This window comes from Patella vulgata, chromosome 4 (assembly GCF_932274485.2).
Source record: "Patella vulgata chromosome 4, xgPatVulg1.2, whole genome shotgun sequence".
NCBI classification, from domain to species: domain Eukaryota; kingdom Metazoa; phylum Mollusca; class Gastropoda; family Patellidae; genus Patella; species Patella vulgata.
Genome location: NC_065882.2, coordinates 5,681,307 through 5,694,948, shown reverse-complemented (window position 1 = coordinate 5,694,948; position 13,642 = coordinate 5,681,307). Strand labels below are relative to the sequence as shown.

At 37.0% G+C, this 13,642-nt stretch overlaps 1 protein-coding gene across 1 annotated transcript; it reads right to left on the bottom strand.

Annotated features, from left to right (window-relative positions):
• Positions 1-6,143: 6,143 nt before the first annotated feature.
• On the bottom strand, positions 6,144-13,642 carry LOC126817382 (protein ABHD8). The gene is made up of 5 exons (XM_050544336.2): positions 13,536-13,642; positions 12,177-12,964; positions 10,775-10,942; positions 10,036-10,240; positions 6,144-9,012 (listed from the first exon to the last, which is right to left on the bottom strand). Exons 2-5 carry the CDS (start codon positions 12,941-12,943, stop codon positions 8,791-8,793), a joined length of 1,362 nt encoding a protein of 453 aa, XP_050400293.1. The 5' UTR covers positions 12,944-12,964; positions 13,536-13,642; the 3' UTR covers positions 6,144-8,790.

The window sequence follows — 13,642 nt, the reverse complement described above, 5'->3', positions numbered from 1 at the left end:
TGGGTAAGATGCTGGTTCGCTAGTCTCGAGGTTGTGTGTTCGATCCCTGCATTGGCTGATAAAGTTCAACAGGACTTTCTGACGGGGTTTCCCAAAGTTGTCAGTGATGGAGGGTCTGACAAGGACAGCTGTCTAGTCGTTCGGACGGTACAAAAAAAATCAAGGTCCCATATTGGCATATTATATTGAATTTGATATAAGAGTAGACCATAGTGCCACTGCCCAGGCAAATTTTCCCTCATAGCATAACTGTATGGCGTATGGCTGTCATCAATACCCCAGTCGGAGCAGAGCAGTAGGACGTTAAACCCCATTTCATTTAAATTGAATCAAATTCATATAATGACTTACAGTTACTTTTCCACAAAAGTATTTATCGGGTGGTTATTTCCAATAGAAATACTGGATTCTTTGAAAAACACCCTTGGAGCACACACCGGACAAATATGAGAGGTTATCACTAATCAGCAGTCTGACTATTAAGAGCTGTCGACTCTGGTGACGTCAAAGGTTGTATGGATTGTCTGAGCTCTTGGTGCTGGGGAGTGCTTGTTGATGTATATAATGTCATGTATGTTCACAAACTTGATGGTGGTCGGATGTGGAAAAAGTGAGAGACTTAAACGTACAACAGTTTCCGAGATAAAAAGACGTGGACAGGGTTTAATCCGAGAATTTACTCAGACTTCGATATTTATGATAAATAGGCAGCGATTAGACAACATTGTCTTTTATATGCAACTAATTCTCCTCTGGCTTCGCACCCGTTGCTTCGTACGGTACTGCCACATCGTAGTCATGTGACACAAACATAACTTCTTTAATTATTTTTTATAGTTTGGTGTATTTCCTTGCGAAAGCAATGTTTTGAGAGTGATTTGAAGCAAATTTTTGATGCATTTTGTATATGTTTTTAGTCCAAATATATCATCACACCACCCAGTTTGTACACGGGAAGGTATATTTAATCTGCCATGTCTATGTCAAGAAGTGGGGGGGGGGGATTTGAGGCAGATTTTGACCAGGCAGCGGCATTTCTGTCACGATTGGGTGTATCATAAGGTCTGTCATTGAGTCGAATGACTTGGTTTCAATTCGCCGGTTGTACATGACAATGAGTAGGGTCGGCTGTCCAACCTCGTGGGTTTTCTCTGGGTCCTCCCATTCCCTCCCAATTATTGATATAAAATTGAACCATGTTAGTCCTGAATTGACCTACATGTAGTTTGTGTCCCCTGTTAACCCCCCTCTCTCTCTCTCCCCAACATTAAACTTGTTCTTTGACCAATTGACAACCTGTCATTTAATTTATATGTTTATAAATTTATTTTACAGAACCTCATATACTTTTATTTAGAAGAAAAGTGACAGGCCAGTGATTTGATGTGTAATAACTTAAATAACAATTCAAAGTGAATATGGATTGGAAATGGTGCCTAAATATGTGTTACTAGAATGATGCCAGTGGTCTTTCAATATTTGTGACTAACGGAGAACTCCCACTTGATTGCCGATAGTAAAAATAATATAATCAGTGCACGGACAAAACCTAGTTCTTTTTGTATCTTTCATTTCTATCGTCTGTCAATCTATTTCTTCTTCTATAGTGTGAATAATTGACTTTATGAATGAATGATTTGTAAGTATAATAAAGTGTTGATTTATATATTGGTAGCCTACATTTTCATTGTTTAGCTTGATAATAGAATCTGTCAATCACTCTTCCCATTACATGTAGTAGATTACTGTGCAGCTACATGTACAAGTGCTAGGATGGGGTTTTGTAGTCAAGAGTCTAACTGATTATTTAATATGTTAAGATCATCCCATCTCAATATTTCAACAGTAAATGTAGATAATCTATCGACACAGTCCATCAAATGATTTTATCGGGGTGATGCTGGCTTGAGTATCATCAGTAGAGGATTAAAATGTTTGGATATTTTCATATCTTTGTAGCAAAGCTGAACCACATTTTTGACTGATTTTTCTTTATTAGGAATCCAACTTCAGTAATATTCTTCTTGGCAAGGATTCAAAAATCATGATCATTGGCTTTACAAAAATAAACACTATGGATATACATGTACTACTTCTGAATTTTATTAAAATGCTACGTTTCAATACACATACAGGTATCGTTGTCAAGAAAATAATACCTGTATGTGTATTGAAATGTAGCATGTTAATAAAATTCAGAAGTAGTATATCCATATAAGTGTGTTTATTTTGAGTGAAATCTAATTATCTATTTCTATGTCTTATAATAAGGATTATTGGCTTTACGGTTAACGCTTTAGTCTGGATCATGATATCAACTTTAAGGTCAGCGCTCTAATCTTGATCATGTGAATAGAATTATAAGCTCAATATGATTTGAAATTATGTACATTATATACGCAATAGGCAATGCAGTCTAACTGCTCCTGTCTTCAGAATTGTAGGACGTTAAACCCCATTTCATTTCTAACTGCTCAACAGTACAGAATGGATAAGCCAAGGTGTTGCATGTTGGCCTGGTGGCTTGAACAAATTATACAAGAGCTAAATCTGCTCTCGATGCCATCTGATGAGTACGACGTTAAATTTTAATCCGATCTGCGATTTAATGGCTATTCATGGTCATGATTAACCGTAAAAATGGATAATGGAGACTTTGTTTATTATTGTAAGGATAACAATGACAATCGAGTCTACTGTGATCTTGAAATTCCCTTTTCTTGGCTCAGAGTCAAGTAATTTGGTTAAAATTCTCAGCACATTCTCTTTACATTATCTAGTTTTTAACTGTCCGCTCTTTAAGCTTACATAATGCTGCTTTAAATATCTGTATCTCTTCCTTAACATTACGTGTACATTGAGGTTGTCATTGATTACATTGTCTTTAGACATCTATTTAAAGGGCATTACATGTATGTTAGGTTAGATAAAGGGCTGACAGTTCTCGCTATAATGACTAAAAAATAGATAATGAAAAGGAAATATGTTGAAAATTTCAGTCAAATCACTTCTCTCTGAGCTGAGTTATCGTCGTTACAAGAACAGTGTACACTTGAATGTCATTGCTATTGTTACGATAATAAACAAAGTCTTGATTATCTAATTCTACATTAAATCATTAATCGTAAATCTAATGAAAATCTAGATGGAATCAAGAGTTGATTATGGTTTTGGTAATGCCTAATTAATAATTTACATGTATATAACATTTAAGGCCTAACCGCAAATCGTAAGGCTAATGAAAATCTAGATGGCATCAAAAGTTGATTATGGTTTTGGTAATGCCTAATTAATAATTTACATGTATATAACATTTAAGGCCTAAAGAAAGACCTGCAATGAGACAGATTTAGCTCTTGCATAATGCTCGGTTAATAAAAACAAACCTTAACACAGTTAATCCCTCTTGGCTTGGATTAAAATAAATTTACCCAAATAACAAATGTTCGAAAATTTTTTTTTATCATATCTGTCTAAATACTGAATGAAACTTAACCCTTTGGGATTCTTCTGTCATGATTCAGGGTTGAGTATACTCAGATGGTGATCGTCTGCCGTTAACATACATTATGCAAGAGCTAAATCTGTCTATTGCAGGTCTTTCTTTATATAGGCCTGAAATTTTATCGAAATTATTAATTAGACATTTATTAACCTATCCAGATCATAATTAACTCTAGATGGCATCGCTAGCCTGCGATCTTTAGTGGATTATGAGCCGATTTACTGCATAACTTTCCTTCACGATTTAACGATTAAATGGATAATGACGGTCTGACTGAAACTATGTAAAGTTGATAAAATAAAACCTGAACGATATAATCACATAAATACAATCATTAATATTGATTACAACTGGCCATATTTTTATTATTTGTTTTGTTTGATATAGTATATTTTGATGGTCGAGGTCTAATTATTTACTTCATTAAGAAATCGTGATGATTTGTGTCTTGTGTAATATAAAATGTCTAGATTAAAGATATCAATATTTGTTATTTAGAATCTTTATTATTGTAAAAATGTGGCATTATTGGAGGGGGACTGGCCGAAAGGTTTAAGGGCTAGGTCCAGTGTTAGCGCTAGCCCTGTTTACATCTCGTGAGCATTGATCGAATCTGGAAGTGACCTTAAGCATTAGATCTAACCCAAGTGATGCCTAGTTTGTATTTCGTGTACCAATTGCAAAATGTTTATTTTGTCTTAAATATTGGATATCAGAAGGCCATCTTTTCCGGGTAAGATCACAACATCAATGTTGATTTAAACCGACAAATAAATCGTGTTTTCAATGTCAAAGATTTTGGATGATATTGAGTTAGAGACTTAGCTACTTTAAGTAATTCATGTGATGGTAGGGTGTTTTCCCGTTGGGAAGAAATCAGGGTTATAAGGTCTCATTACCAGGTGCAAAAGAGGGATAAAGGCTGCAAAGATGATAGGGGGATCACGGTAGTTATGTGGGTAAGACACTGGTTCGCTAGCCTGGAGGTCGGGTGTTCGATCCCTGCATTGCCCGAGAAAGTTCATCCAGATTTTCCGGCGTGGTTCCCCCTTGTCAGTGATGTAGGGCGGAGGGCCTGACAAGGACAGCTGTCTAGTTGTTCGGATGGGACGGAAAACCGAGGTCCCGTGTACACCTTGGCTTGCACGTAAAAGACCCCTTGACAGTTGGAATTCAGTATAAGAGTAGGCCGTAGTGCCAAATTTCCATTATAGCACACTGTATGGCATATGCCCGTCTTCATTAGCCCAGTCTGGAGCAGAACAGTAGGATGTTAAACCCCAATGAAATGAGGAACATCATATTTTTATGCACCTACTGCTAATGAGAAGGAATTTTGCCTGGACAATGGCGCAAAAGCATTTTCTTGTTTCGAATTCCAACTGTCAACGGATCGTACATGCATAGCAATGTACCCACAACACCTCGGTTAGATCTATTTGATAAGGCCAACTTCACATTTGGTCAAGGTCATAAGATGTAAACAGGGCTAGTGCTAACCCTAACCCTGGACTTAGCCCTAATGCTTACCCTAACCTACAATCTCGCCAACAATCTCAACGACCTTGACGAAAAAAAAAAATTGAACTGGCCTTAACAAATAGATTTAGCCACAGGATCTCGGCTTATTTTAACATCCGAAAGCTTCTATGCTGTGACTGCCAGCCCTTACGTCATGCACTAGTGACAAGGGAAACAAACTAAAAAATCCCAGGGGAACATTCTCAAGCAAGCCAGCGGTCAGCCAATCTGATTAAAATACAGATCTATATTTCGTTTCGTTTTTTTATACTTTCGATGGCCTACACTTACATGAAGATCTGACAAGTTGTAGCGATAGGTCGTGTCAAAGGTCATACTAGCAGCTTTTTACCATATGACGTCAGACATTTGATTGATCAATCAGCATTGATGTTACTAGTGGATTACCCACAGTTCCGTGCAAAACACGCCTAATGCTTGCCGTAACCGACCGTTTTCATTAGCTATTCCCTCACATTCATTGAGAACTCGTCAATGATAACAACTCTTCCAGATCCTAGTGTAGTAAAGACAAGTAAAATGAAATTTTGAACTATAAAAACGAAACGAAATAGGATCTGTGTTTTAACCAGATTGGCGGTCAGCGAGCCAGGGTCTTACTCCCTGAGTCACCACATACAGATGACAAACTCAGCAACTACTTTTACTCTTATCTCTGATTGTGAGAGAGAGAGAAATGGGGTTTAATTTTCACTCGACACAAACTAGGTCATTTCGGGACTAACATGGTTTTAATTTTATTTCAATAATTTGCTTGCGCGGAGGGGTCTTTAGCTGTGGAAGGAAACTGAAGGACCCAGAGAAAACCCACAAGGTTGGCCAGGCGACCTTACAACTCTGATTGTGAGAGAGAGAGAGAAATAGGCTTTATTAGCAGTGGGAGGAAACCGGTGGACCCGGAGACAACCCACGAGATTGGAAAGTTGATCCTACTCCTTGTCACATACAACCGGGGAATTGAAACCACGCCAGTTGACTAAATGGCAGACTGTATGATACAGTGCGCACATGCTAACCATTCAGCCATCCACTCCCCCCCCCCCCCCCCAGCTCTAATTGTAGTCTCAATGAAAAGTAAATGATAAAGAAAAGCAACTTGTAATAAGTGTAAAATATATTTCAAAAAGTGACATCATCATCACACACAAATAAATTACAAACTTTCACACACAATTCAACAGGATAAATCTTAAAATCTAACAAAATGGCATTATCTATAGAGATGATTATCTTTTTAACAATAACATGGATTGACAGGCAACAAAACACACCCACAGACAACTAAGTCTTCCAAACAGTTATCAGTTAAAACAGGAAAAGTATGCAAATCTGTTTCACAGAGGATTACGAAAGTCTTCTAATATCTCTGTAAAAGATGACTACCTTTCATCACGCGGCGTCAATCATTGGCTCAATGGCGCGTGCATTGTTTACACAAGACCATACTTGATCAGGTGGAATGGAGCCTTTTACTCTTTAATACCCATTTACACTAAATAGGAAATAAATTTTACCTACAAATACTTCAAACATCTTTATTTATTTTTCTAATACAAAAAAAAAGTTTTAGAATTTAATTTGTTGGAGGAAAAAAGTTAATATTTGTGGCTCATTAAGTCACATGGATGTCATCCTTCTCTCTGAAACCAAAGGACCTGGAGAAAACGTGACGTTGGACAGACGATCCTGCTCCATGTCACGTACAAAGGGGAAATCGAAACGCCACTTATCCAATCACCGATTTTAAAACTTAAAGCGCACATGTTAAATCATTCGACCACCCAACCCCGCATTATAAAAACGAATGTGAACATTGGACGGATAGACTGGGGGATACATGTATATAAAAAAAATTGTTCCTTGTGACTTCACATAAAAATTGATACCTGTTTAAAAGTGTAAAAATATAATTTATAAACTTTCTTTAAAGGGGATACTAAAATAATACAATTTGAATGGCAACAGACCCAATTTGACTAAAATACAGATCTATATTTTGTTTTGTTTCTTTATACTTTCGATGGCCTACACTACATGAAGATCTGACCGGTAGCTCGCGTCAGCGGTCATACGAGCGGCTTTTGACCCTATGACGTCAGGCATTTGATTAAAGATACATTATGGGAGATAAGATAAAAAGATGGCAGTTCTCGCTATAATAGTTAAAAACTAGATAGTGTAAAGGTAATTTGCTGAAAATTTCAGTCAAATTGATCCACTATGAGCCGAGAAAAAAGCGGTTGAAATTTTTGCATAGTCTCGGTCATTATTACTAAAATCATTAATATAAACAGCATAGTCTCGATTATCCATTTTTTCTGATTTAATTATCAACGGCCGTTAGTGGCATATAGGAATCTAATCCAGCCAGCATCGAAGGCTAGCCTTGACATCAAGAGTTTATTATGGTCTGGATAAGTTAATTAATGTCTAATTGATAATTTAGATAACATTTCAGGCCTAAAGAAAGACTTGTAATAAGCAGATTTTGCTCTTGCATAATGTATGTTTAACCAATCAACATTCATGTTACTAGTGGATTAGTTTAAACAATATTTTATTCAATAAACTGAAATGGATTGAACAACAGGCAAAGTGGATTACCCACAGTCCATGCCAAACAAGCCTAAAGAATGCTGTAACAGACCGTTTCATTGGCTAATCTCCCACACCATTCAGAAAATGTCAATGATAACAACTCTTCCAGATCCTAGTGTAGTAAAGACAAGTAAAACAAAATTTTGAACTATAAAAGCGAAACGATATAGGATCTGTGTTTTAACCAGATTGCAACAGACGAAACATGCTTTCCTACAAAAATACATGTCTACGAATTAAATCTATGTTAACAATTCGTGCTAATTCAGTAGCATTCGTAATATTATTTTTGTCATGGTAAAAAGCATGCATCTTACAATCTTGTGAATTGAGGCAATCAGATCCAAGCTAAAAGCAAACTGTTACATTACAAAAAATGAAATGAAATGGGGTGTAACGTCCTACTGTTCTGCTCCGACTGGGCTAATGAAGACGGGCATACGCCATACAGTGTGCTAGTGCTCAGTAAATATTCATTCACAGTGAGTCACAAAGAGATTCTAGTGCCCAGGAAATATTCATTCACAGTGAGTCACAAAGAAAATTGTAGCCCAAAATGGAAACTAGGTCATTTCGGAACTAAAATATAATTCAATTTGATCAGAATTAATTTGTTTAAATATTTAATGCTTTTAGCTGATTTTTTAGTTCTTTGATAGATTTAAATATCAAAGCTTAAATCCTATCTTTGAGTGCTTCTATAGGTTTAAACTTAAAATGCTTTTTGCATATTTTAAGTTCTTTTATAGAGAGAAAGAGAGAAATGGGGTTTAACGTCCACTCAACACAAACTAGGTCATTTTGGGACAAACATATGGTTAATTTTATTTCATTAATTCGCTTGCGCGTAGGGGTCTTTAGCAGTGGGAGGAAACCGGAGGACCCGGAGAAAACCCACGAGGTTGGACAGGCGACCCTACTCCTTGTCACGTACAACCGGGGATTCGAAACCACGCCAGTTGACTCAATGACAGACTTTATGATACAGCGCGTGCACGAAGTTCTTTTATAGATTTAAATTTGGAATGCTTTTAGCTGATCTTTTAGTTTTTTCATAGATTTAAATTTGGAATGCTTTTAGCTGATCTTTTAAGTTCTTTTATAGACTTAAATTTTGTATGCTTTTAGCTGATTTTTAAGTTCTTTTACAGATTTAAATTTGGAATGCTTTTAGCTGATTTTGTTGATCTGACTGATGCACGACTTTTGCTTCGTTCCAATTCTTCGTTGAATAGATGTGAGGTACCCTCTAGTCTTGTATTTTTTAATAAGAAATTATATATCAGATTATTGACTCTCTGTGGATCTTCAATCATCACCATGTGACTTGAATCTCGAATAATCTCTAATTCTACATCACATAATGCCTGCAAAAAAACAAACAATTATACATTTATTGATATAAAAATCCAATATTTAGACCAAACCAATGTTAATATTAATTTAACAAGAACACCTATTAAAACCTATTAAAATCCTATATTTAGACCAAGGCGAGAGAGAGTGAAATGGGATTTAACGTCCACTCGACATAAATTAGGTCATTTTGGGACTAACATATGATTCAATTTTATTTCAATAATACACGGGCGCGTAGGGGTCTTTAGCAGTGGGAAGAAACCGGATGACCCAGAGTAAACCCACAAGGTTGGACAGACGCCCCCTACTCCTCGTCACGTACAACCGGGGAATCAAAACCACGCCAGTTGACTCATTGACAGACTTGATAATACAACCCCCCATTACTAGTAGAAATATTAGAAATGAAATGAAATTTGGTTTAACGTCCTACTGTTCGGTTTCGACTGGGCTAATGAAGACGGGCATACGCCATACAGTGTGCTATGAGGGAAACTTTGCCCGAGCAACGGCACTACAGCATACTCTTATATCGAATTCCAATGGCCAAGGGGATCTTTTACGTGTATGCCAATGTGTACACGGGACCTTGGTTATTCGTCCCATCCAAACGACTAGACAGCTGTCCTTGTCAGGTTTTCCATCCTGCATCACTGACAAGGGGAAATCACGCCGGAAATTCCCGATGAACATTCTCGAACAACACCGGGATCAACCTGCGTCTTCCAGGGACTTACTCACTTTAGCCACGTGTGACCTCCCCAATTAGAATATCAGTAAAATCAGGATTTGATTTGAACGCTAGTAAAATATAGATATTCATGTACATCTTTCATATTTTCTTCCTCTTGTAACGTGATGAGTTTATCCAGCTCGCCGTAGATTAACAAAGTCGGACATGTGATCCAATTATGGATCAACCTGCGTCTTCCAGGGACTTACTCACTTTAGCCACGTGTGTCCCCCCAATTAGAATATCAGTAAAATCAGGATTTGATTTGAACGCTAGTAAAATATAGATATTCATGTACATCTTTCATATTTTCTTCCTCTTGTAACGTGATGAGTTTATCCAGCTCGCCGTAGATTAACAAGGTCGGACATGTGATCCAATTATGGTACAACTCATCCCCATCTGCCCAATCCTGGCCGTTCATCGTGTGACTCAACACATAAGTTGGTACTGCAAAGGCCTCCTCTGGTCTTATAACAGGCTGTTTTCCACTGAAGGCACTCCTGAAATAAAGTGAGATTAGTTTCCCTGATGTATCTCCATAGTTAAAACTGAATTTCTAAAGCAAGACTTATGTCCCCATTGCGATGCATAAAAATGAATTTAACTGGGCTATCTTTGACTGGCGAGGACCAAGAAAAAATAATCATTCACAAAGCCCGAGCGACATGAATACAGCTAAAACTAGTTTTTAACCTGTCGGCAACTAGCTGTCGACAACTTTGGACGAGACGAAAAAAACGAGGTTGCATGTACACATTGGTGTGCATGTAAAAGATCCCTTGACAGTTGGAATTCGATATAGCAGTAGAACGTAGTGCCGCTGTCCGGGCAAAATTTCCCCCACAGCACACTGTATGGTGTATGCCCGTCTTCATTAGCCCAGTTCGGAGCAGAACAGTAGGACGTTAAACCAAATTTCATTTCATTTCTAATATTTCTACTAGTAATGGGGGGTTAAACCCCCTTTTCTCTCTCTCTGTCTCTCACTGTCTCTGTCTGTCTGTCTGTCTGTCTACTGACAATGTTTCACTTACTTTTTATATTTACATTCAACACAAGGTCTAAGACAGGCTAGCATACAGACAGGTAGCGCGAATACACCTGGTTGAGGTGCAAGCGGAGTTGGACCACCACCACTTATCATGATCAACTTCGTTACTCTTCTACTCCTACGTCTAGCTAGCACGGCCGCAAACGAACAACTGAAAAAATATACACATGGTTAATTAGTGTTATCACCTAACAAACACCTGATCATTTACATTTTTATATTAAAAGGGAACCACGGTGGCTAAGTCAGTAAGACCCTGGATCATTAGTCTGGAGATCGCGTGTTTAATCCCTGCATTGGCCGAGAAAGTACATGGATTTTCCGGCATGGTTTCTCCTTCTCAGTGATTGTGCTGTTTGAAAGCTTTTAGTTACAAATTTTTTAAGTTTTGAAATTTTAAACAAAGCATCAATCTGATTAAAACACAGATCCTATTTTATTTTGTTTTTTATAATTCAAAATTTAATTTTACTTGTCTTTACTACACTAGGATCTGAAAGAGTTGTTATCATTGACGTTTTCGGGATGATGAGAGGAATTAGCCTTTAAAATGGTCTGTTAAGGCGAGTTCTAGGCCTTCGATGCACAGAACTGATTGATTAATCAATGTCTGACGTCATAGGGTCAAAAGCCGCTAGTACAACCCCTGATGCGACCTTCCAGTACAATTGGTCAGATCTTCATGTATTGTAGGCCATAGAAAGTATAAAAAAACAAAATGAAATATAGATCTGTATTTTAATCAGATTGACAAAACATCTTTCACCTGTTTCATATTCAACTCACGATGCCATCGCTAGCCTGCGATATTTAGCGGATTGGAATACATTTTTTGAAAAATAATTAAATTGAAAAATGGATAATCAAGACTTTGTTTTTTATCGTACCGACTTTAGTAATGATGATCAAGGCTGGCTTAAAATTCAAATTTCTATTTATGTTATCTATTTTTTAATTATTATAGCGAGAACAGTCAACTCTTTATTTAATCTCCCATATAAATACCCCTTCATGTTTTGAAATTTTAAACAAAATATCTTTCACCTGTTTTTTTTTTTATCAAGACCTGGGGGGCTGGATGGCCAAATGGTAAGCAGTGCGCTGTATCATAAGGCCTATCATTGAGTCAACTGGCGTGGTTTCAAATCCCTGGTTGTACGTGACAAGGAGAAGGGTCGCCTGTCCAACCTCGTGGGTTTTCTCCGGGTCCTCTGGTTTCGTCCCACTGCTAAAGACCCCTACGCACAAGCAAATTATTGAAATAAAATAATAAACCATATGTTAGACCCAAAATGACCTAGTTTGTGTCGAGTGGAGGTTAAACCCCATCTCTCTCTCTCTCTCTCTTTTATCAAGACCTGGAAGAACTGAAAATATCAACATACCCATATGAATGACCAATCACAACATTTTTCCGTTTACAGTATCTATCAAACACTTCCTCCAAGTCAGCACACATCTGATCAAAATGATAATGTTTCGCCTCTCGTGGACCGCAACTTAATCCATGCCCAATCAAATCTGGAGCAACAATTTCATAACCTAGTTTTTCAAAGTAATCTAATTGAGCACACCAAATATCGGAAGAACCTCCAACTCCGTGAATAAAAAACAGCACAGCATTATTATCTTTTTCTGGAGCAGGGTTGGACGTTGTTGTTTTTTTAGTATTTGTTGAATCTGAGCTAGTCTTCTCGATGGTTACATTTGATTCGTTTGAGCCACCAATAGGTGCAGCATTCATTCCCACTTCAATACCAGAGGCTGAGATTAGAGTTTTTCTGTCATCAACAGATGAAAAGGACGAGTTGAAGTTTTCTTCTTTTAATTTGTCAGGAGCTTTATAATCAATCAATGGCACACCAGGTGGATTTTGGGAGGAATTTGTTTTATTTTCTCCTTGAGGATTGTTATTTACACTTTGTTTCTTGGGTACACTCATAGGACCAGTCGAAGTTAAACCCTGATTACGATATTGAAGATATGTCTGTATCTCCTGTTCTAATAATTTATCTCTTTGTCGTGGATTTATGTGCTGTATGCGAAGTATTCTCTTTGGTCTGATTTCTATCATTTGGTTTTTTATGTCATCATGTTGTGCTGGAGAGACACGTTTTCTACTGCTGCATGAACAGCTGCAGCAGCACCCCATTTTATAAAACTGTTAAATAATCTAAAATTAGAAAAAAAAAAAAAAACTGTGTAGGCTATATCTATAAGATAAAATAATTAAAGCTTGCATGTTTAATATGACAATATCTTATGACATTAATTGGGAAAATATTATGGAATAAAAAAAAACAACACCCATTCGTGCTATTTTGACTTTGAGCACAGTCATTATTCGATAATATTTTTTAATGACATTTAATAAGACGAATTTGATGGAAACGGGTTAGGACGCAATTGTGCGTACTGTTCATTACTGAGCTACTAATAGTACTAAGGTTCTCTCACCTTATCAAGCAAACGATAACTAGAGAATTCTAGTCAAAAATTTGATCAGCAATTAACCGTAACTGTATAGAATTAATGGCGCTAATGCACTTTCGTACACCTAGTGCATTAGCGCCGAATTTGCCGAATTAATCGTGTAGCCCGTGATTGATTGGATCATTATTAATATTAGTTCAAACAATGTTTGAATCCCGAGGATCCAGAATGTTGAGTTTGATTCACCCAGGCCAGATGTCAGTTTCAATGACGGATTTTATCCACGAAAATGAAATATAAAACATGCTTACTCTCGGCTACATTTTCAAGCCTAATTATATTATAAAAAGAATTTCAAATGATAAAAAGAAGGAATTTTGTTGTGCATGTAAACAAACAACCATCATACAACTTCCTT

Bases quoted from the DNA above. Each gene is read 5' to 3' on its own strand.
- LOC126817382 (XM_050544336.2), bottom strand. From the start codon at position 12,943: ATGGGGTGCTGCTGCAGCTGTTCATGCAGCAGTAGAAAACGTGTCTCT. The intron at 10,241-10,774 runs GTAAGTGAAACA...ACTTTATTTCAG, and splicing joins GTTGAATGTAAATATAAAAA to GAGTGCCTTCAGTGGAAAAC. The intron at 9,013-10,035 runs GTACATGAATAT...GTTTTTTTGCAG, and splicing joins AGGAAGAAAATATGAAAGAT to GCATTATGTGATGTAGAATT.